The 20,878-nt window shown below is 50.5% G+C and overlaps 1 protein-coding gene across 1 annotated transcript; it reads left to right on the plus strand.

The window, feature by feature from the left end:
- The first annotated feature begins 3,817 nt into the window (after window positions 1-3,817).
- On the plus strand, window positions 3,818-18,879 carry LOC134405007 (PC-esterase domain-containing protein 1A-like). The gene is made up of 8 exons (XM_063136065.1): window positions 3,818-3,890; window positions 4,091-4,170; window positions 6,735-6,967; window positions 8,372-8,522; window positions 9,924-10,170; window positions 11,151-11,387; window positions 12,286-12,510; window positions 18,650-18,879. The coding sequence occupies exons 1-8, from the start codon at window positions 3,818-3,820 to the stop codon at window positions 18,877-18,879; spliced, it is 1,476 nt and encodes a 491-aa protein (XP_062992135.1).
- Window positions 18,880-20,878: the final 1,999 nt, after the last annotated feature.

Below are 20,878 nucleotides of genomic sequence, written 5' to 3' on the forward strand. Positions count from 1 at the left end.
TAATTCCAGTCCTAGTTATGGAATATAGGGTGATCCTATGGAAAGGAGGACAGGGCTCTTGTATCTTTAACTGTTGTATAGCAAAGGGGGTATCAGCTGGTGTCATTTGTACACATGCAGCATCACAACAGTTAAAGCTGCAGGAGCCATGCCCTCTTTTGTATCTGGTCATGCTAGGCAGGGCTCCTGCAGCTTTAACTGCTGCAATGAAGAGGGAATTTCAGCAGGTGCTGCATGTGTACAAATAACACCAGCTGAAATTCTCTTTGCTGTAACTGTTAAATATACAGGAACCCTGTCCTCCCTTCCATAGGGTCACCCTATTTCTCCAAATTAATTTCTGCAGCTTTCAACCCTCTGATGTAAGACTGCCTCTGAGCATATACAAAATGCCTCTTTTGCCGTGTGGGCTGGAACTAGGTGTGGCGTGGGGTAGGGGGGTGGGAGGAGAGGAGAGGAGAGGCTTCCTGGTCTGATGCCTGAGAGTTGGGAAAGGCCGGTTCTAAACCATAGGACGTGATCCAGCAGGGGGCGCTGTAGAAGCTCCGGGCTCGTTCTTAAGGCCCCCATCACACGTGTCCGACAGGGGAGGAGGCGTCCTGGCCGCGTTCTGCAAGGGTGCAGCGTGTGAATGCCGGTAGGTTGCGTGCAAAAAAACAACAACCCGGGCAGGGGGCCCTGCAAGAGTTTCTATGGGGCGGGGCGGGGTTCTTGCAAGGCAGAAAGCGTCGGGGGAGCTCTGCGTGGCTTTCCTTGACCCCCCCCCCCCGCCCCAGGCTGTTCCTTGGGAGAAGGCGCCCCCGGTGAGGTGCAGGTGAGGCCCAGCCTCCCCTCGGCAACCTGCCCTTCCAGCATGGATGTTCTGCATCTGCTCCCTTCCAAGGAAAGGTGTCTTCATCTTACATCCAGACGCACCCGGGTGTGCTCCCTGCAGGCAGGCAGGCGTGGCCCCTGGGGCCTTTCTTCGCTCTCAGGCTCCACCAAAACCCCTTCATCCGAATTTATCGCACCTTTAGTAGAATTTCAGATACTTTTGTTTTATTGAGCGTGCAATCCTGTGCACGTTTAGACAGAACGAAGACCTACATCATAGGACTTTTTACCGTCTAAACGTGCATAGGTTTGCACCTTTGTTTCATATTGTCCATTTTAAACCGTTTTAGGCCAGCCTTCAGGAGAGAAGCCTCCCAAGGTTCAAGGAGTATTTATTTACTTACTTATTTATTGCATTTATATACCGCCCCATAGCCGAGGCTCTCTGGGCAGTTTACAAAAGTTAAAAACAGGAAACGTTAAAAACAAACACACAAAGTTTAAAAACATGAAAAGCATAAAAACAGCAGTATCCTTATAAAAACAGCTATTCTGTTTGTTAAAAATAAACTCAGCGTATGCTGTTAAACGCCTGGGAAAAGAGAAAGGTCTTAACCTGGTGCCGAAAAGATAAGTTATTTTCCGTACAATGGTTGGTGAGTGTTGAACCACTGAGTGCTCCAAAAAGGGCCCCAGTTATTATTAGACACATGGGTTGACACCCCTTTTAGGTTCATCTGCATCCATGGGGTTTACCAGAAGCTCAATGCCACAAACGTTCCTTCCCACACTGAAGAGCCGGCCTTGGGGTGCTTTCTTATCAAGTCCAGAGAAAGCTGCAAGGTTTGTGGCTGCTGCCGCCGCCTCCTCCTCCTCCTCCTCCTCCTCCTGTTTGCTGTGCTGCCTACATGCAATTACAACCTTAACCTTGAGCAAAACCAAACTCTTGCTACTAAGGCCTCAAATTGGAATAAAAAAGTAATTCACAAAAACACGTAAGACAAAACTATTCAACCCAATTCCATCCCTTGTTAATGTGCTGCAGTTAATCTGGATCAAGACGTTTGAGAATCGCAGCCGTTAGCATCGTTCTATTTTGGGTCCACCCCCCACCCACCCCTTTTAACCTGCAAAGAAAGGCAGGGAACTCCCCACCTGGGCGAATGTGGTGAACAAATCCTGCCTTCCCATTGGCTGCTTTGTTTGGCGTTAAATCCCAGCAAAACCTAAATAGGGTGGTTCTTCTGTTCAGCTAATTTGATCCCAGGGATTTGGGGTTTGTGCTGGGTCCTTTTTGAAGTAAGTGCTTGCATCTTTCCGTGGCCCCCATGTTCCCCGTAACTCCAGGAATAGTTTGGGATGTGTGTGGGGGGAGGGGGGGTTATTTCTTTAACCTTTTGCTGGGTTTGACCCCTACAAGAGAGAACTGGCGGAAGCTGGAGAGAAAACAGGGACGGTTTTCAGCAGCGTAACGTCAGGTTATTTTGTACGATTCCTGCTTCTGAAATGTTAACTGAAAAGTTAACCGCACACAAAAGACTTGTGCTTTGCTTTTTCAAGGCCAACACACAGCCGACGAAAGCATAAAAGTCTTCGCTGGCTTCTAGAAGTACGTCTGGCTCTTTAATACCCATTTTCCCCTGCGTTTTGTCTTGCTAAATTTCAAAAATGGTGAACGGGTTGCTATGTTAGCATGCGGCTGGCTGAAGAACTATTGCATTATACGTATCTAGGGTGACCATATGAAAAGGAGGGCAGGGCTCCTGCAGCTTTAGCAGTTGTGTAGAAAAGGGAATTTCAGAGCCAGCCCCAGCCTGGCTCTCTCAGGTTTTGAGGATTGGTTTACTGAAATGCTTAGGTGATGCTTTTCCCCTGCACCAAGCTGTTTACACTCCCACCAAATCAAACGTGATAAAAAAAGCGCAACCAGAAAAGCTCGCCAGCAGCCAGAGAATCCATTCACAACAAATTGTTTCAGCTCCCAGAATGCCTTCCAAAATAAATAGGGTTTTTGAAATAAAAATAGAATCTTGATTCCTTCTCCCGTAATACCTGATACATCATAATGCCAAATATTTCTCAAAGTGACCAAATTCTAACGCCAAAGATAATAACAAATGAAAAGCAGTATTGAGAATTGAAGCAGACACAATTTTTCTACCAAAACTGACATTAAATCAGCCAAGGAATGGGTTTTGAGGGTTCCGGAGCATTTTTCTTCCAAGGAATAATGAGAAGGCTCCACTTTTCTATAAATTGATCCTCTGTTCATCTCTTGTTTCTAACTCTTACTATGTTAGTCAGCTTCAGGTTCCCCAGGATCAATTTCCTGTACTTAGCTTTTCAAATTCAGAACAGGCCCTCGAGGGACGATGTTTAAGTATTACCTTTACGATTCTGTGTCTCCGGATGCAGCGCTATGCAGGTTTAGACAGAAAAAGGCCTACAGCTCCCAGAATGCCCCAGCCAGCCATGCTGGGAGTTGCAGGGCTTTTTTCTGTTTACACTTGCGTAGGACTGCAAACTTACTTGTAAATAAATAGTTTTTATGGCCTCTTAGAAAGATTGTAAGAGGAGAGGATGCACTTGACCTCCTTAGGGAGTTTGCGGCACAACCTTCAGGGAGGAATGGGGGCCACCACAGACAGGCCCCGCTCCTTAAACCTGCTGGGTTGTTTAACCTGGTGGAGTTCGTGAAGGGGTGTGTGGAGAAGGGGGTTTAACCCCAGCCATTTCAGTGGGGCTTGTGCGGAAGAGCTTTCTAGTGCAGCCTTCCCCTAACCTGCCCTCTCCAGATGTACTGGAATGGCAACTCCCATCATTCCCAGCCCGTGTGGCTAGGGGATGATGGGTGTTGTAGTCCCAATGTATCTGGAGGGGGCCGAGTAGAGGAAGGCTGTCTTGGGGTTGGGGGTGTCTGTGTGTTCTTTTCCTTTATGCCTATTGTTTGTTCCCTGGTAGGTGCTGGGACTGCTCTTGCCTGGGAAACTGCATCCCTTCAAGAATGCTCAATTTCCGTTCGAAAGAGGTCCGTCAGCTCCTGCACAACAAGTTTGTCGTCATCCTAGGCGACTCGAGTGAGTGTGACAGTCCGTACCACCCTGGGCTTTTGGAGGGGGGGGACAGGGGGGGGTTTGCGGAAGCAGGCTGGAGACGTGCTTTCTGCCCACTCCTGATCTTCTGCAGTTGCTCTCCACAACGTAAGAGACTGTGGGCAGCACAGCAGCAAGCGCAGGGTGACCGGTCCTCATGGTTTTGCGTCCCTCCTCTTTCACAGTCCAGAGATCTGTCTACAAGGACCTCATCCGCTTGCTGCAGAATGACTCCTTGCTCACCTCCTCCCAAATGAAGGCCAAGGTATCCAAAGGAGGCCCGTGGGGGAGGCGGCATCTGCTGTCCGGGGCAACTGGCGGGTCAGCTCAGCCCTCCCTAAGGCCGGCTTCAGAATTTGGGCAGGGCGGGTTTGCGTTTGAGCCACACCTCCTCTGCAAGGCCTCCTGCACCTGGGAGAGGCGAGGCGCCCAGCTGGGAATCCGCTTGCGCTCTCTGTGGCATCCTCTGGTGCACCGTGAAAATGGGTGGGTGAGCTCTGGATGTACGGAGGGAAGGTTACAACAGCGGGGATGGTTTAGCTTGGAAAAGAGGAGGCTGAAGGGAGACACGATAGAGGTGTCCAAAGCGAGGCACGATGTGGAGACTGTGCGCAGGGGGACATTTTTCTCCCTCTCTCCTAATACTAGAACCCAGTGGGGTCCTCCCATGAAGCCGATTGGTGGGAGATCCAGGACAGAGAAAAGGAAGGACTTCTTCACTCAGTTAACCTCTGGAACTCACTGCCACAAGATGTGAAGATGGCCACCAATGTGGATGGCTTTAAAAGGGGGTGGGATAAATTCCTGGAGGAGAAGGCGACCCATGGCTACTAGGCCTGATGGCTATGTGCCACCTCCAGTATCCGAGGCAGTGAGCCTATGTGCACCAGTTGCTGGGGAACATGGGTGGGCGGGTGCTGTTGCGCCGTGTCCTGCTTGTGAGTTCCTGGTGGGCCGCTGTGTGAACAGAATGCAGGACTAGGCGGACCCTCGGTCTGATCCAGAGTGGCTCTTCTTCCGTTCTGATGGAGGTGTGTCCTGGCCTAACCTTCTGCAGTCAGCCGTGATGCCCCCTCTGCCGGCCAAGGGTGCAAATTCACAGGGTTGGGTTTGCATAGGGATCAAATCTAATACCTCAGGGCGGGCTGCCACTCGAAGGCGGCGAACTCTTCAAAAGCTGTCCATAAGCAGAATCTGCATCAAGGCTAGGCGTGGTCGGCCACCATTACATCTGGTGGTAGCGACTTCCGTAGCTTAAATTTGCGCTGTGTGAGGAAGGCCTCCCTTTGATCCATCCCTGAACCTTCCAGATCAGAGGCTCTTTGAAAGCCTGTGCTCTCCTCCAGGGCTCCTACCCCACCATCAGGACCAGCGGCTTATAGATCAAAGCCACCCTGGACCGTCTTCGGCTTAGTCCTGTTCCTTGCTGGTTCGAGCTCTTTGCTTTCTCCCTCAGCCTGTGGCCTCTCTCTCTCCCTCTCTCTCTCTCTCTCTCACACACACACACACACGCACACGAGAGAGAGGCACCAGGAACTATGGCTCTGTAAGCCCTCCTTATATCTTTCATCTCCGGATCTTTCTCCTGATGTTCACGATCGTATCTCGGCATGTCTTTCAGATATCTCAGCTTGGTTGCTTCATCGTCATTTGAAACTTAATATGGCAAAGGCTGAATTGCTTGTTTTTCCTCCTAAACCTTCTCCTCATCCCTCATTCTCTCTTACTGTCAATCATGTTACACTTACTCCAGTCAAGGAAGCTCGTAGTCTTGGCTTTATATTTGATTCCTCGCTCTCCTTTATTCCTCATATTGAGGCAGTAGCTAAATCCTGTCGTTTCTTCCTGTATAGTATTGCCAGGATTCGATCATTTTTGTCTGTCTCTTCTGCCAAGACTCTTGTTCATGCATTGGTTATTTCTCGGTTGGACTACTGCAACCTTCTTCTCTCTGGCCTTCCTTCTTCTCACATCAGTCCGTTGGTTTCTGTTCACCACTCTGCTGCTATGATCATCTTCTTGGCTCGCCGCTCTGACCATGTAACTCCACTTCTGAAATCTCTTCATTGGCTTCCATTTCACTTCAGAATCCAATATAAACTTCTCCTGTTGACCTACAAAGCTTTTCACTGTCTAGCTCCTTCCTATCTTTCCTCTCTCATCTCACACTATTGCCCCGCTCGTGCTCTTCGCTCCTCTGATGCCATGCTTCTCGCCTGCCCAAGGGTCTCCACTTCTCTTGCTCGGCTTCGTCCATTTTCTTCCGCTGCCCCTTATGCCTGGAACGCTCTTCCAGAACATTTGAGAACTACAAGTTCAACCGCAGCTTTTAAAGCTCAGCTAAAAACTTTTCTTTTTCCTAAAGCTTTTAAAACTTGATTTTGTTCTGACTTTATACTGTTAGTTTTACCCTACCCTGTGCCTGCTTACCCTACCCTGTGCCTGTTTGGTGCATTCTCTTCCCCTCCTTATTGTTTTATTATGATTTTATTAGAATGTAAGCCAATGCGGCAGGGTCTTGCTATTTACTGTTTTACTCTATACAGCACCATGTACATTGATGGTGCTATATAAATTATTAATAATAATAATAATAATAATAATAATAATAATAATAATAATGGCGGTTTCCCTCTGTGCCTCACTGCCGGGCTTCCCTTGGGTGGGCCGGTGGTGGTCCTCGTGTGGGTGGTGGGCGTTGGTGTCTCCTCATCGTGCCGGGATCCTATGACTTTGGAGAGCCAGTGTTCCCCTCCAGCGCTGCGGAAGCGATGCGAAGCGGAGTGGGCCAGATCCGCAGCGTGCCACTCCACCCCCCTCTCTCCGCAGGGCGATCTCCGCTTCGAAAACGACCGCTTAATTGAAGGCGGGGTGCTGGGCGGCTTGCACAACGGCACCCATTATCGGGAGGTGCGCCAGTATCGCACCTCCCACCACCTGGTCCGCTTCTACTTCCTCACCCGGGTGTACTCGCCGTACCTGGAAAGCATCCTGGACGATTTCCGGACTGGGCCGCAGCCGGATGTGTTGATCCTCAACTCCTGCGTCTGGGACATCTCGAGGTCGGTCCGTCCTCTGGTGGGGGAGGGGGCTTGCGGGCAGACTTGGGGGGGGGGCGCTGCAGCTCGTGCTCCGCAGGCAGTGGGGTAGAGGGGAGATCTTGACGCGCAGGCGCTCACCGGGACCGTCCTGTAGCCCCGCCCCCAGGAACGGCTGTGAAGCGCCCAGGCAGCTTGGGCTATTGGGCGGCATCAAAACGTCATAAATCCATGGAGTAAATAAGGCAGAGTCCGTAATGCAAGCAGCTGTGCCGACGGCCCTCTGCCTCTGCCCACGCCACCCTCCCGTTCCTCCGAAGTGCATCACGCCACACCCAGTTGGGTAGGATCAGCGGAGGGTCCCCAAACCGTGAGCTGGCCGAGGGCAGAGTCGTGGCTCCCACGTTGGGACTGTGGCTGGACGGCGTGAGGAAGGGGAAGCGATTGGCACAACGGCCCTGTTCGGACGACCCTTTAGGCAATGGGTTGTGTTATCCACGGTTAGTGTGGCTATTAAGAACCACGCCCAGTGCTGCTGCCTGGCGGCCACGGAGCCACGCCCTACTGCGTAGTTTGCCTAGTCACACACCTTTCCGCGGCTGGTCCGTTCTGTTGAGGCACACGGGGCCCCGGGCAGCCCTTTCCTGGCGGTTCTTTGTGGCCACGGTGAGGCTACGGGGCCCGCTACAAAGTCTGCCCCAGCTCTCGGCGGCCATTCTGAGAGCTGTGTCCCCACCTCGTCATGCGTCCACCCTGGAGGCCCCAGGACAGGCGTGTTCAGCACAGGGCAAGAACGCAAAACGGCAGCTGGCTCGTTCGGAGCGGCTAGGCAGACCTTGGCAGCGGAGATCTCGCTGGCCGGACAGAGCGGCCCTGTTGATTTCGTCTGTTCTTGCCCCGGAGCTCTGTGGTAGTGTTGATTTAACCACGGGGGCCTTACAGACGACACGCTAAACCACGGTTAGGGCCACTAACCCTGCTGCAGAATGTGGTTAGTGAAGGGGGTTAAACCATGGTTAGGTTGCAACCACGGTTAAGGAAAATGCCCTACACAAGACACCCGGAGCCTTCAGGATTAGCTCAGAATGCTTAACCACCGTGGCTTAGCGGGTCATCGGAACAGGGTCAATGTGTGTCTCCCCCCCTTCCCCAAACACCCTAAGACTACCAGCTCAAGGTTTCCCAGGAGCCCTTCAGGGGAAGTCAACAACCAGGCGCAACAGTTTCTGTCTCCACCAGGAGCCGGTCTGCAGCTGACCAGGAGGGAGCCGAGGGTCACGTCCCTCCATACTGGAGCCTGCCAGCAGCTGGCTGTGCTGTGCCATTGGCCCCAAGCGGAAGGAGAAGCCCCTGAGCATCCCAGGGGGACCAGCTAGGCTTGGGCCAGGATCACCTGCACCCACTGACCCCTCCCGCCTCTCTCGGCAGGTACGGCCTGTCCTCCATGAAGGAATACCGGGCCAACCTGGAGATAGCCTTCAACCGGCTGGACGAGGTGCTCCCCTCAGGCTGCTTGGTCATCTGGAACATGACCATGCCGCTGGGCCCCAAGGTCACTGGGGGCTTCCTCGTTCCAGAGGTAAGTGGTGGGGTGGGGTGGGGGGGGTGCTAAGCCCTTGCTCTTTTGGAGGGTGCTCGAGGGGTTGCTTTAGGGTGATGGCAGCACCCGTGGTAGTCCCAAACCCACTGAGTTCAGCTGAGGGAGCCCGGGGAGAGCGACAGGAGGAAGGCAGGAAGGGCGAGGAGTGAGTGAAGAGAGTTTAGAGGCCCGAGGGGCGGTCGGATCAGGGAAAGGCGAGCCTTTCACGGGATCATTGGTTTAATTTCGGTAACGATCCATCGCTGATTCTTTGACCGCCACCCTCTCTCTCTTTCCTGTAAATGCGTTTCTTCCTCCTCATTTGCCTGTGCTGGGGCATAACTCCGGCTGCCTCTCTCTCTCCAGAGGGAGCTGGAAAACGGGCGCGTGGAATGGGCCTCCCTTGAACCGTCACACACACAGAACGCTGGTCTGGTCTTGCTCCCGGGTCGCCTTCAGCGGGCCAGGAGGGGCCTGCAGCTGTGGAGCCTGGAAGCGTGCAGGACAGACCTTCTACCAGCGGCTGGGCGGGGGCCTGGAGACCCCTGCCCCCGTCGATGTTCCATGGCAGGGGCCTGGAGGACCCAGCCCTCCACGGGCCGAGAGGTGTCCAGGGGTCAGGGCCACATCCGCGGTGCCATTTGGGGGAGGGCCGCTACCCGGAAGACCTCGGTGACCCAACGACCACTCCAGTGGGCCGGTGCTTGGCTGTCGCTCTTTGCGTTGTGGTCACTGGGACTCAGAGACCCGGCCTGCATTTGGCTCCAAGGGTCGGTCTTCATGTGTCGTTCACGGGTGCGGAACCTTCTCGGTCCGAGGGCCGAATTGCCTTTGGGAGCAGCTCTTGGGGGCCACGTTCCCGTGGTGGGCGCCCCCGAAGGCACAAGCGGCAGGAGCAAAATGCCGGCGTAATTTTAGCGTACAGCTCTTACCGCCACGAATTAAAGTGCCAAAAAAGCCAGGGAAACTGCCATCTGGTTGGGAAAGAGGGCGGAGGCAGAGGGAGGGTAGCCGGGGGGCGGGGGGGGCTGCAAGAGGGAGGAACCTCCTCCGTGGGGGGATCGCGCTTCTGGGCTGCCCCTTCCAGAGAGGCTGGCCGGGCACCTGTGTCGCTGCCTTTTGGACCCCCAGGCAAAGGAATTTCTCCCCACCCACCACACCCCCGGGAAGTTTTAAATATTGCTTCATACGTTTGTAACGATAGAAAAGTCTAAGACATGAACAGTGTTGTGAGCCGCTCAGAGAATGGTTATTATTGGGCGGGTTACAAATACAACGGAAGTAATTGACGAAGGCGGTGCGGCCCTCAAGCCTGGGACCCTGCCCCCCCCCCGCTGTAGTCCTCCGCCCCCCTTCCACACACCCCAGGAATTCCGCCCGTTGCTTCCCGCCCCCTCCCAGCTGCAGCACCTGAGCAAGACCCTCCGGAACGACGTGATCGAGGGCAACTTCTACGGCGCCACGCTGGCCGGCTTCCACCTCTTCGACGTGATGGACCTCCACTACCACTTCCGCCTCGACCTGCGGAACCGGGCCAAGGACGGCGTCCACTGGAACAACGTGGTGCATCGCAGGATCACCAGCCTGCTGCTGGCCCACGTGGCAGGCGCCTGGGGCGTGGCCCTGCCGGACCTCAAGCGCTGGGAGGGTGAGCAGGAGCCTCTCCCCGCTCTCGGGGCTCTTCTGAAGGCTGGGCGGTGTGGTGGGCTGAGTCAGGATAGGGGCCCTCCGGACTTGGGTCCATGTCCCAGCCTTCCCCCGCCTGGGGTCCTCCAGGTGTGTTGGATGGCAACTCCCATCATTCCCAGGCAGCTTGGACCATGCCGGCTGGGAATGATGGGAGATGTAGTCCAACACAGCTGCAGGACACCAGGTTGAGGAAAGCTGGTGTAGAATCACTGGCAGCAGGTCTCCAAAGATTCAGGCAGAGTTTTCTCAGCCTTTAGGCTTTCTGCCCCCCACTTCCTGGGGTTTCCAGTGACCAATAGGACGTCGCCTTCCACCCAGGAACGCCCCCAGAGTGGCTCCAAGCGAGGACAGTCCGGCGGAAGAGCCAGGCTGACCTCGCTGTGGCTGGAAAAGTCAGGGTAAGTCCACGACTCTTCAGCTGCACATCTCTGCCTCTTTGCCTTGGGCTGGCTTTGAATCTGCGTCATCTCACCAACGCAGCGCGGATTCGGAGCCAGCCTGGGGCAAAGACGACATCAAGCCAGCAGCCCCCTCGAGTTGCTGGGGTCAAACTCGGGTCCTCGTCCCTCTGCTCTCTGGCTGAGCTGGGCCCTCCCCTAAACGCCTGTCTGAACGCTCGTCCGTGGCTGTCGGGTGGGACCAAGTACTTAAGATGTTGACGTAATTGTTGTTGAAATCCTGCTTTTCGGCCGCAGAGGCATGTGCAAAGCACCCGACAGCTAGCCGTCGATCAAATGCCAATAAAAATGTATCTTGCAGAGAGGAGGCCGGCCCAGCACACGGAGGGGATGTCCAGAGGTGTTGCTTCCTTAACCATGAATTTCCCCTGTGTTTTCATCTACCGCTTCTTCCTTCCTGGTGATGGAGCCACGACAGGCCTGTAGAAAGTGAGGCCTGGGCAGAGGAGCCATTTCTGAACCGTCCCCCTCGCCTCCACAGGCCCGGTGTGGGAGAATAGGCTGACCGTGCCCTTTGGCCTCCCGGGGGTGCTGCCGCGGCCACCGCTTGCTAACCTTCCTGAGGGATTCCTTGACCAACATGGCGCCCGCAGACCAGATCCCCCCGGGTTCCACGAAGACTCCTTCCTCGTCCTCAGCAACTTGGAGTCAGTGGAGCCCTTCTCTGGATTCACCAGCTTCGAGGACTCCCGCGTCCCACCTCCCTTCCACCTGGACGGTACGTTCAGAGGCCGCCTCTTCCTCGCCCTCCCAGCTTCCCTCGGGGGTCCGGCTTCCCCTTCCTCAGGGCTGCCTGGACCCTGGAGGCGATGCCAGGCCTGCCCATCTTCTCTTTGCCTTGTTCAGCAGTCAGTCCCTCCACGGTGGCTAAAAGTGGGCCGAACCGGATGGGGTGAAGAGCAGCCGTGGCTTTGCCTGGTTTTGCCACAGACAAGCAAGACGGCATGGGAGTTCTTTAAAGTCCCAACTAGGGCTGTGCACGGCCCCCCCGAATCGCTTCGTGGCCTGATCCGGAACTTTCGGATCGGGCCGATCCGCTTCGGGTCAATCCGACCCTCTCCTTCACTGCTCCATGGAGCGAGATCCAGGGGGGCGGATCGAGATTTTGCCCCCCTCTTCCCCTACTTACTTTCTTCCATAGTGGACAGCGGAGGCAGGTAAGTGGGGTGGGGGCAAAATGGGCGCTGAATAAGCCCCCCTGCCCCCGTACCTGGCTCCGCCCCCATCGCCGCACGGACTGTGGCGGCGGTGCCAGGTGACCTTCTCCCCCCCCCTTACCTGCATTTGGAGCTCCGGATGGAGGTGAACCGCTTCGCCTTGATCTGCAGCTTCCCCGACCCGATTCGAATTGGAATCGGAGTGGAGCACAGCCCTAATCTACACTATGATGGGGCCAGGGTTAGGCGTGTCTGCACCGTAGGGCAAGGCAGGGCATGTGGCCTGGGGCCTGGGGGGCAGAGGAGGAGGAGTGGAGAAGGCGGTGGGCTCTGGCAGGCAGCCATCGGCCTCCCCACCCCAAGTAACCTCTGGGGCCGCCTGCCAGGCCTGTAGAAAGCCAGGCCTCCTCCGAGCGTCGCAGAGGAGCCATTGCTGAGCCGCCCCCCTCGCCTCCACAGGCCCAGGGCGGGAGAACAGGCCAGCCGTATCCTTTGACCTCCCGCGGCCACCGCTTGCTGACCCTCCCAAGGGATTCCCGGACCGACGTGGCGCCCGCAGACCGGATCCCCCCGGGTTCCACGAAGACTCCTTCCTCATCCTCAGCAACTGGGAGTCAGCGGAGCCCTTCTCTGGATTCACCAGCTTCGAGGACTCCCGTGTCTCACCACCCTTCCGCCTGGATGGTATGTTCAGAGTGTTGGGTTATTGCCAGAACTTTTCTCTTTCTGGAACTCTGTTTGTGCTCAGAAACAAACACACATCACGCAGGTCTTACACAGCAGAGCTGGTTTATTTCTTTCAGGTTTCTGTGCAGTCTAATTCAGATCAGTTCAGATCAGCACACTGAGGCATACACAGAGAGCAGTGATTATAGAGTAGTGATCAGTGATCAGTGATCAGTTCTATTTTATATAAGTGAGAAACTATATACAGATCTACACAATTCTTATCTACATTACATACAGCTGTGATGATGCTAACTTAGAATCTTGGCAAGGTTCCCAGAACAGCTTCTATCTCAAGGTAATTGCCCACAGATACTTTCTCTGTTTAACCCTGAGATAGCTATACACACACAATTTTAATGACTAAGCAAGTATTTCTTTTCATATACTTAACAGTCTTCTTCTTGCGCATGTTGTTTAAATTGTGTTACAATCTGAGACCCAGCTTTAAAAGCATCTCTTTGTGTTTTACCATTGATATTGGTTTTGTGAATAAATCAGCTAACATCATTTCAGATGGACAATATTCAAGCTTAATCTAGCTCTTCTGAATTATATCTTTCACATGAGAATAACGAACATCTACATGTTTAGTTCTTGGTTTACACTTTTCAGATGTAGCTATACTAATATATGCCTGATTATCTTCAAATATGGTTACTGGTGTCTCAATTTCCAACCTTAGATTAGCAAATAATTGTTTATATCACTCAATCTCATTACAAGCCAGAGATAAACTGATATATTCTGCTTCTGCACTAGAGGTTGCTACACAATTTTGTTTTCTTGTATACTAATCAATCAAAGATCGATTGTAAAAGAATGCTGCTCCACTGGTAGACTTTCTGTCAATTGTGTTAGCCCAGTCAGCATCTGTATAAACACAGAAATTTCTATCTTTGTGTGTAGATATTTCCAATTTGTGATTGATTGTACCTTTTAGATATCTCAATATACGTTTTATAGCTGTCCAATCAGTTACAGAAGGTTTTGTCATTTTTCTGCTTAAAAGATTTACAGCAAATGTAATATCTGGTCTACTTAGGTTTGCTAGATAAAGTAAACTTCTAATCACACTCTGATATTTCTGTATGTCTTCTATTTCAGTACTGTCTGTCTGATTTTGAAAATCAGTGACCATAGGAGTGGCAACAATTTTACAATTCTCTATGCTGTGTTCTTCTAGCAATTTTTTAATTTTGCCACTTTGTTCAATCAGAAATGACCTTGTGTTAGAATCTTTTGAAATTTGCATTCTCAAATAACTTTTCACTGAACCAAGGTCTTTTAACTCAAAATGTCTTTGCAGCTGGTTTACAAATGTGTTTTTCTGTTCTTCTTCATTAAAAACCAGTAACAAATCATCTACATAAATCAGCAAATACACTACATTTGAACCATCTTGTTTTGTGTACAAACAATGATCAGCTTTGCTTTGTTTAAAACCCATTTTGATCAATACATTGTCCAGTTTCTTATTCCAACACCTTGCTGCTTGCTTCAAACCATATATGGATTTTTTCAATTTACAAACTAACCTTGGATTTTTAACAAAACCTTTTGGTTGAGTCATGTAAATTTCCTCAGTTAAATCTTCATATAAGAAAGCTGTTTTGATGTCAAAGTGAAATACATTCAATTGTTTTTCTGCTGCAATTTTTAACAAAAGTTTTACACTTGAGTATTTTGTTGTAGGTGCATAAACTTCTTCAAAATCTATTAGATATTTTTGAGCAAATCTTCTTGCTACCAATCTTGCTCTGTAACGTTCCACCTGTCCTTTCTCATTTTGTTTTACTTTGAATACCCATTTACAGGTAATGGCTTTACGACCTTCAGGTAAAGGTACTAGCTCCCACGTTTCATTTTTTTCTATTGCTCTGATTTCTTCTGACATTGCTTCATGCCAGCCCTGAGCTTCTGTAGGTTCCATTTCCTGAATTTCTTCAAATGAAGTAGGTTCATAGGCTATTAGTAAAGCTCTATGAGAAACCTGTTTGCTTTGGTATTCATCTGAGTAACGAATTGGAGTTTTGCGTTCCCTTTTTGATCGTTTTGGCATAGTTATAGGCATAGTTTCTTCTTTTACAGTTTCTTTCCCCTCTTTCTCTTGCTGAGATTGTTCAGGAATTTCTTCTGTTTCTACAGCTTTCTGTTCTACAGGCAAACTTACATACTGTTCTGTTTCTTGCATTTGTTCATGAAAAACTACATCTCTGCTCACAATTACATTTTTGTGATATGGAGACCACAAACGATAGCCTTTTGTTTGTGTATCATATCCCAACAGTTTACATTCTAAACTTCTTTGAGCTAGCTTTCTTGGTCTGTTTTCTTTCTGAACATGAGCAAAACATTTACTTCCAAAAACCCGTATATGTGACACTCTAGGTTTTCTTTTGTAAAACATTTCATATGGGGTTTTTTCATGTACAGAGTGGTAAAGCCTGTTTAACAAATAATTTGAGGTGGACAAAGCTTCTGCCCAGAACAGGTTAGACAATCCTGATTCTTTCAATAGAGCTCTTAACATGTTCTGCAAGGTTCTGTTTTTCTTTTCTGCAACTCCATTTTGAAATGGTGAATATGGAGCAGTAAGGTTATGTTGTATACCCTCATCACTGAGGAATTTTTTAAATTGGTTGCTAAGAAATTCACCTCCCCGGTCCGTTCTTAGATTAGCTATAGGTTCTTTAAATCTATTTTTACTCTACTTAACAAACGCTTTGAACTTTCCAAAAGTTTCACTCTTCTGTTTAAACACATACACAAATCCAAATCTACTGTAATCATCAACAATAGACAAGAAAAATCTGTTTCTTCTTTGACTTGTCTCAAAAGGACCTGCAAGATCTGCATGAATTAATTCAAAAATTCTTTTTGTTGTTCTTTCACTATGTTTTGGAATGTTTGACTTATGACACTTGGTTTCACTGCATACATTACATTCTACATAGTTAGAACATGGTTTGATTTTCACCCCTTCACACAATTCTGGAATCTTAGAAATTGTTTTATAGTTAGCATGACCAAACCTTTTATGAGTTAAATGGATACACTCTTGGTGTGGTTTGCAATTGGCTATTGTTTTTGTTGTGACTTTGCTGGCTACAACTTCATTTTTTGTACAAGTATTAATCACATACAAAGATTCTTTCATTATTCCCTGCACACATACCTTGTTTCCCTGTTTTATAGTATAATTTTCTTCAGTAAAACAAACTTCATACCCCATTTCTGTTAACTGAAACACACTTAGAAGGTTTGTTTCTAATTCTGGTACATATAAAACACTTTGTAGTTCAACTCCCAGACAATCAAAATATACATTACTCACACCACAAATCTGGATTTTTGTTCTATTTGTAAGGGTAACACATTTTTGCTCTGAAGTAGAAGTTTCCAAGGTTACAAATGAAAGTTTGTCTTTTGCCATACTTATTGAAGCCTCAGAGTCCAAAAACCAAGGATTCATTGTCTCTTTGACTCTTGCTAGAAGACACTTCTTTGTTGATTCAGCTTCATTCATGTTGTTCTCTTCTCTCCACTTTGCTGTTGACTGCTTTTTCTTCTTGTTGTTGTTGCAATCCCACCTTAAGTGTCTTGTGGAACCACAGTTAAAGCATTTCTTTGCCTTTAATGCAGCCACCACATCAGAAGATTTATGGCTTTGTTGAAATTCAGCCACAGGATGTTTAAAGCTCTGTTGTTTTGAAGCTTGTCTTCTTTCATAGGTTTCCAGTAGTTTTCCAGCTACATACTCGAGGGTTAAATTTTTCTTTTCTTGACTTTCCATCATGGTGACAACCGCGTCGTACGATGAATCAAGACTTGACAAAATCACATAGACTTGGTGTATAGTTGTAAACTCCATCCCTCGTGCCCTGAGTTGATTGAAGATTTCTCTCATGCTTTTCAAATGGTTTGACATAGACTCCCCTGGTTTCAGCTTCATTCCATACAGCTTCCGGGTTAGAATTACTGCCCGCTGTTTTACTGCCCGCTGTTTCTCTTTGATATACAGCTTGTAGCGCATTCTAGCACTCTTTTGATGTATTCAAAAACTGAATGAAGGAAATTTGAGAGTCTTCCACAGCTAATGCAATAACTGTCATTGCTTTTGCATCGTCCTTAAACCATTTAGCATTCTGTGGATCTGCTCTATCTGGTGGATCCTCTGTGACTACATACTACAGTTCAGCCTGAATCAGATACATTTGCATTTTGTAAGACCATAATGCATAGTTAGAGTCATTCAGCTTTTCCAACAATTGATGCAAACCAGACATATTAGCTCCTGCCATTTCCTCTGCTTTAGGAATTGGTATCTCACCGTCCTCCTGCTCAGAGTCCTCCTCAGAGTCAGCCGACTGAGATTCTTCTTCACTTTGCAGCACTGGCTTTAGCTTGATGTCTTCCTTCATCAACAGTTTTCTGTTTTAGCAGACTCCTGGTTCTGATACTGCACCGTTCCCATCAAGTTCTGGTTCTTCTGCCTGGATTAGGCTGGCGTAGGCTGGTCTAGGCTAGACTGGGCCCATAACCTTTGTTGGGTTATTGCCAGAACTTTTCTCTTTCTGGAACTCTGTTTGTGCTCAGAAACAAACACACATCACGCAGGTCTTACACAGCAGAGCTGGTTTATTTCCTTCAGGCTTCTGTGCAGTCTAATTCAGATCAGTTCAGATCAGCACACTGAGGCATACACAGAGAGCAGTGATCATAGAGCAGTGATCAGTGATCAGTGATCAGTTCTATTTTATATAAGTGAGAAACTATATACAGATCTACACAATTCTTATCTACATTACATACAGCTGTGATGAAGCTAACTTAAAATCTTGGCAAAGTTCCCAGAACAGCTTCTATCTCAAGGTAATTGCCCACAGATACTTTCTCTGTTTAACCCTGAGATAGCTATACACACACAATTTTAATGACTAAACAAGTATTTCTTTTCATATACTTAACACAGAGGCCGCCTCTTCTCCGCCCTCCCAGCGTCCCTCGGGGGTCCGGCTTCCCCTCCCTCAGGGCTGCCTGGACCCCGGGGGCGACGCCAGGCTGCCCGCCTCCACCTTCCGCAAGAGAGCCCCTTTTATCCAGCCTTCCCCAACCGAGGGCCCTCCGGACGTTGTGGACTACGTTGCCCAGCACTCCTGACCATGTGGCTGAGGGACGAAGGTTTACTCTTCGCCCTGATTTCTATCAGATCTGGACTCGCGTTAGATAAGCTAGGCTAGGGCTGTGACTCCCACCGTCCATGGGCGATGGGTTTTGTAGTCCGTCACATCTGGAGGACCCCCAGTGGGGACAGGCTGGAATTTTCTTCTACGTATCCTATTGAGCATTACCTGTTGAACCTCATGAAAGCCATTTAACCCTTTCTTTGCCTCTGTCCTTCAGCTCAGTCCCCCCCTGCGCCCAAGAGGTGGCAGAGACCTTTGCTTGAGTGCAGGGAGGGGGCAGCCTGGGGGCTGAATCAGTCCCGCTCCCATAGGTAGGGTGACCCTATGGAAAGGAGGACCAGGCTCCTGTATCTTTAACAGTCGCATAGAAAAGGGGGTTTCAGCAGGTGTCATTGTTATGCATGCAGCACTTGGTGAAATCCCCTCTTCATCACAACCGTTAAAGTTGAAGGAGCTATGCTAGTGTGCCCAGAAACAAAAGAGGGCAGGGCTCCTGCAGCTTTAACTGTTGTGGTGAAAAGGGAGTTTTATCAGGTGCTGCATGCATACAAATGGCACCTGCTGAAATTCCCCTTTTCTATGCAACTGTTAAAGCTACAGGAGCGCGGTCCTCCTTTCCATAGGGTCACCCTACCCATAGGTGAATGAGGGCCATGTGGAAGGACTGCAGGAGCTTTCGCTAAGGCCCCTTTTGTTACACGAAGGGAGGGAGAGAGGGAGGGCATTTTATGGGTCAAGCATTTGAATCCTGGATCCTCCCTTCTGAGTTTTGGAAGTGAATCACCTGGGCAATCCGTGATGCTGCACAGCGCTTTTGCCGACCTGTTTTATCTAAGCCTGTGAGGTTTGCCGTGGCCCTTTTTCCTAGCCCCACCCCACTCCTTCATTCTCTCTCTCTCTCTCCACAGCGGGGGCGCTTGACCACTTCCACCATTTCGAGAGGCCTGACCCGAGCCTCTTCCCCCCTTACCCCTCCCCCGAGGAAGGAAGCCTCCCCCTGCACTCCAGCCGCTGCCGCAAAAGGGCTCGCCTGGTGGTCGAGCACCCCCAGGGCTATGTCATGCGCCGGCAGACCGTCCACGTGAGAGACGAAACCCCGTACCAGAGGGGCCATAAGTTCCTCTACAAGCAGTGCTGAAGCCGAACTGTCTAGATCTGGGCAAAGGAGCTGTTCCGGGAAGAACTGTACCACCTGCATCCTTTCCTTGCAATCCAGGCCGGTTTGGTTCCTTGGGTCTGCCTGTGCCGGAGAGAGGGCGCCTCCACGGTGCTCTTGGCTGTCAGCCCCATCTGTTGAACGAGGGGTTTTGTTATGGTAGTTGATGCCCCACTTTTTCTGTGCGAGAGGAAGACCTCTTTGGAGTGGTGAAGCTCAGAGCGTGCGCTTCTGTTGCCAGCACTGGCTGTTCGTAGCACGAGTGTTACAGCATTTCTGGGACCCAGAGAAGGCCCGCGGTCCTTTGGGAATGGCGTCGGAGCCCAGGTTTCCTCTGAAGATGGGCAGCTGCCTGCTCCTGCGTCCGGCCTCGAGGCCTCGCTGTATTTTTCCGAGAGCGAACTGGGGGTTGGATCTCCTGGTGTTTGGTCTCCGTTAGAAGTCTCCTTCCTGGAAGTAAGGAGAGAATCCCGCACTCAGAACCCCTCGTCTCCTCTTGGGGCACAGTGGGGGGGGGGCTGATGAGGCGCAGGGTGGGTTTGAGCCGCACATTTGGGCGTTTCAGTGCCCCTGTACACACATCTCAGAACACACATCTCAGAACTGCAGGCTTAAAACCCTTCCCCAACTTCGATGCCTTCCAGATGTGTTGGATTGTAACTTCCACCTTGCTGGTTGGAGTGATGGGAATTGCAGTCCCACCCACCTGGAGGGTGCCAGGTTCAGGAGGGCCACTGTGCTGACTGTTTTGTTTTTGGAGGTTTCTTATCATTGCCCCTGTGAGCTTCTCAGAACGATCATTTAAAAGAGAAGCACTTTAATTTTGTGGCAAAGTCTTTTTGTATGCCCCCCCCACACACACACTTTTTCAATTTGTTTTAAAATTAAAACTGGAGGTTTTTTTCTTGTTCTTTGTGTTGTTGTTGGTGGTGGTGGGGGGTGTGGGTGGGTGCCTAGACTCCTGAACCAGAGAACTGCCTTGCTGTTGCGATCTGCAGAGAAGGGGATTTTTTTTGTACAGCTCACAATATATTGCTCTATTTTGGGGATTCAGGCTGGAAAGAGACGGGAGGCGCCTTTCCCAGAGTTGGCAGAGGGGTTGAAAGGTTCCTTTTTGTTCGTTCTGGGTCTGTTCCTTGCCTTGAATAAAGGTGTGTGTTTTACGAAGCTTTGAGCCTTTCGTCTTTCGCTCTGCCCATCCTCGAAAGAAAGGGCTCCAGTTGTACAGGTGGGGAACTGAGGCGCCTTTCTTTATTGGTAATGACTTCCGTACCGCTTGAGACAAGGACGTCTCTAAGCGGTCCAAGGTGGAGCCCAGGGCCGTGCTCTGGCCCAGTTAGGGGGAGGCTGGCGACCAAGCTCCCAAGACGAAGAGCCCCTTCTCTGCCCACGACCTCCATCCTGGCCCTCCCAGGGCCCCTCGCGGAGGGTCCAGCGTCATCACGAAGGGAGCGCTGGACCCTTGCGGAGCACGGTCCGGAGAGGGCCCTAGCGCCAGGGCAGAGCGCCCGTCTTGCCTGCCGAAGGTTCCTGGTTCCATCCTTGGCGTCTCCGGTGAAAAAAGGGTCAGGGGTCGTTGGGAAAGACCTTCCTCTGCCTGAGACACACACACACACACACCCATGAGCCACTGCCAAGGAGAGTGGACTGTCTGGCCTAGCATAAGATTTCTTTCTATGCCCACATGTGCTTGGTGGACCTTCGGTTCGGGGTTGAGTGAGAAGGAACAGGAACCAATCTTCAGCCTGAAAGTTTAGTCATAAATGGCAGACTGTTCCTTAGATTCGGGGCCTTCAGCCTGAAGGCGAAATTCCACTTTGGATAAGCTCTTAGGGGGCCACATTCCAGATCAAAGGCACATGCGTGCAGCCAAAACCACAAATAATACCAGCGTATTTTAGCTTAAAAGTTCTTACTGTCAGTAAGAACGCATATCTATCTGTCTGACCATTGGTATTGTAGCGCCAAGATTGAAGCCTAG

This window comes from Elgaria multicarinata, chromosome 10, assembly GCF_023053635.1.
Source record: "Elgaria multicarinata webbii isolate HBS135686 ecotype San Diego chromosome 10, rElgMul1.1.pri, whole genome shotgun sequence".
NCBI lineage: Eukaryota > Metazoa > Chordata > Lepidosauria > Squamata > Anguidae > Elgaria > Elgaria multicarinata.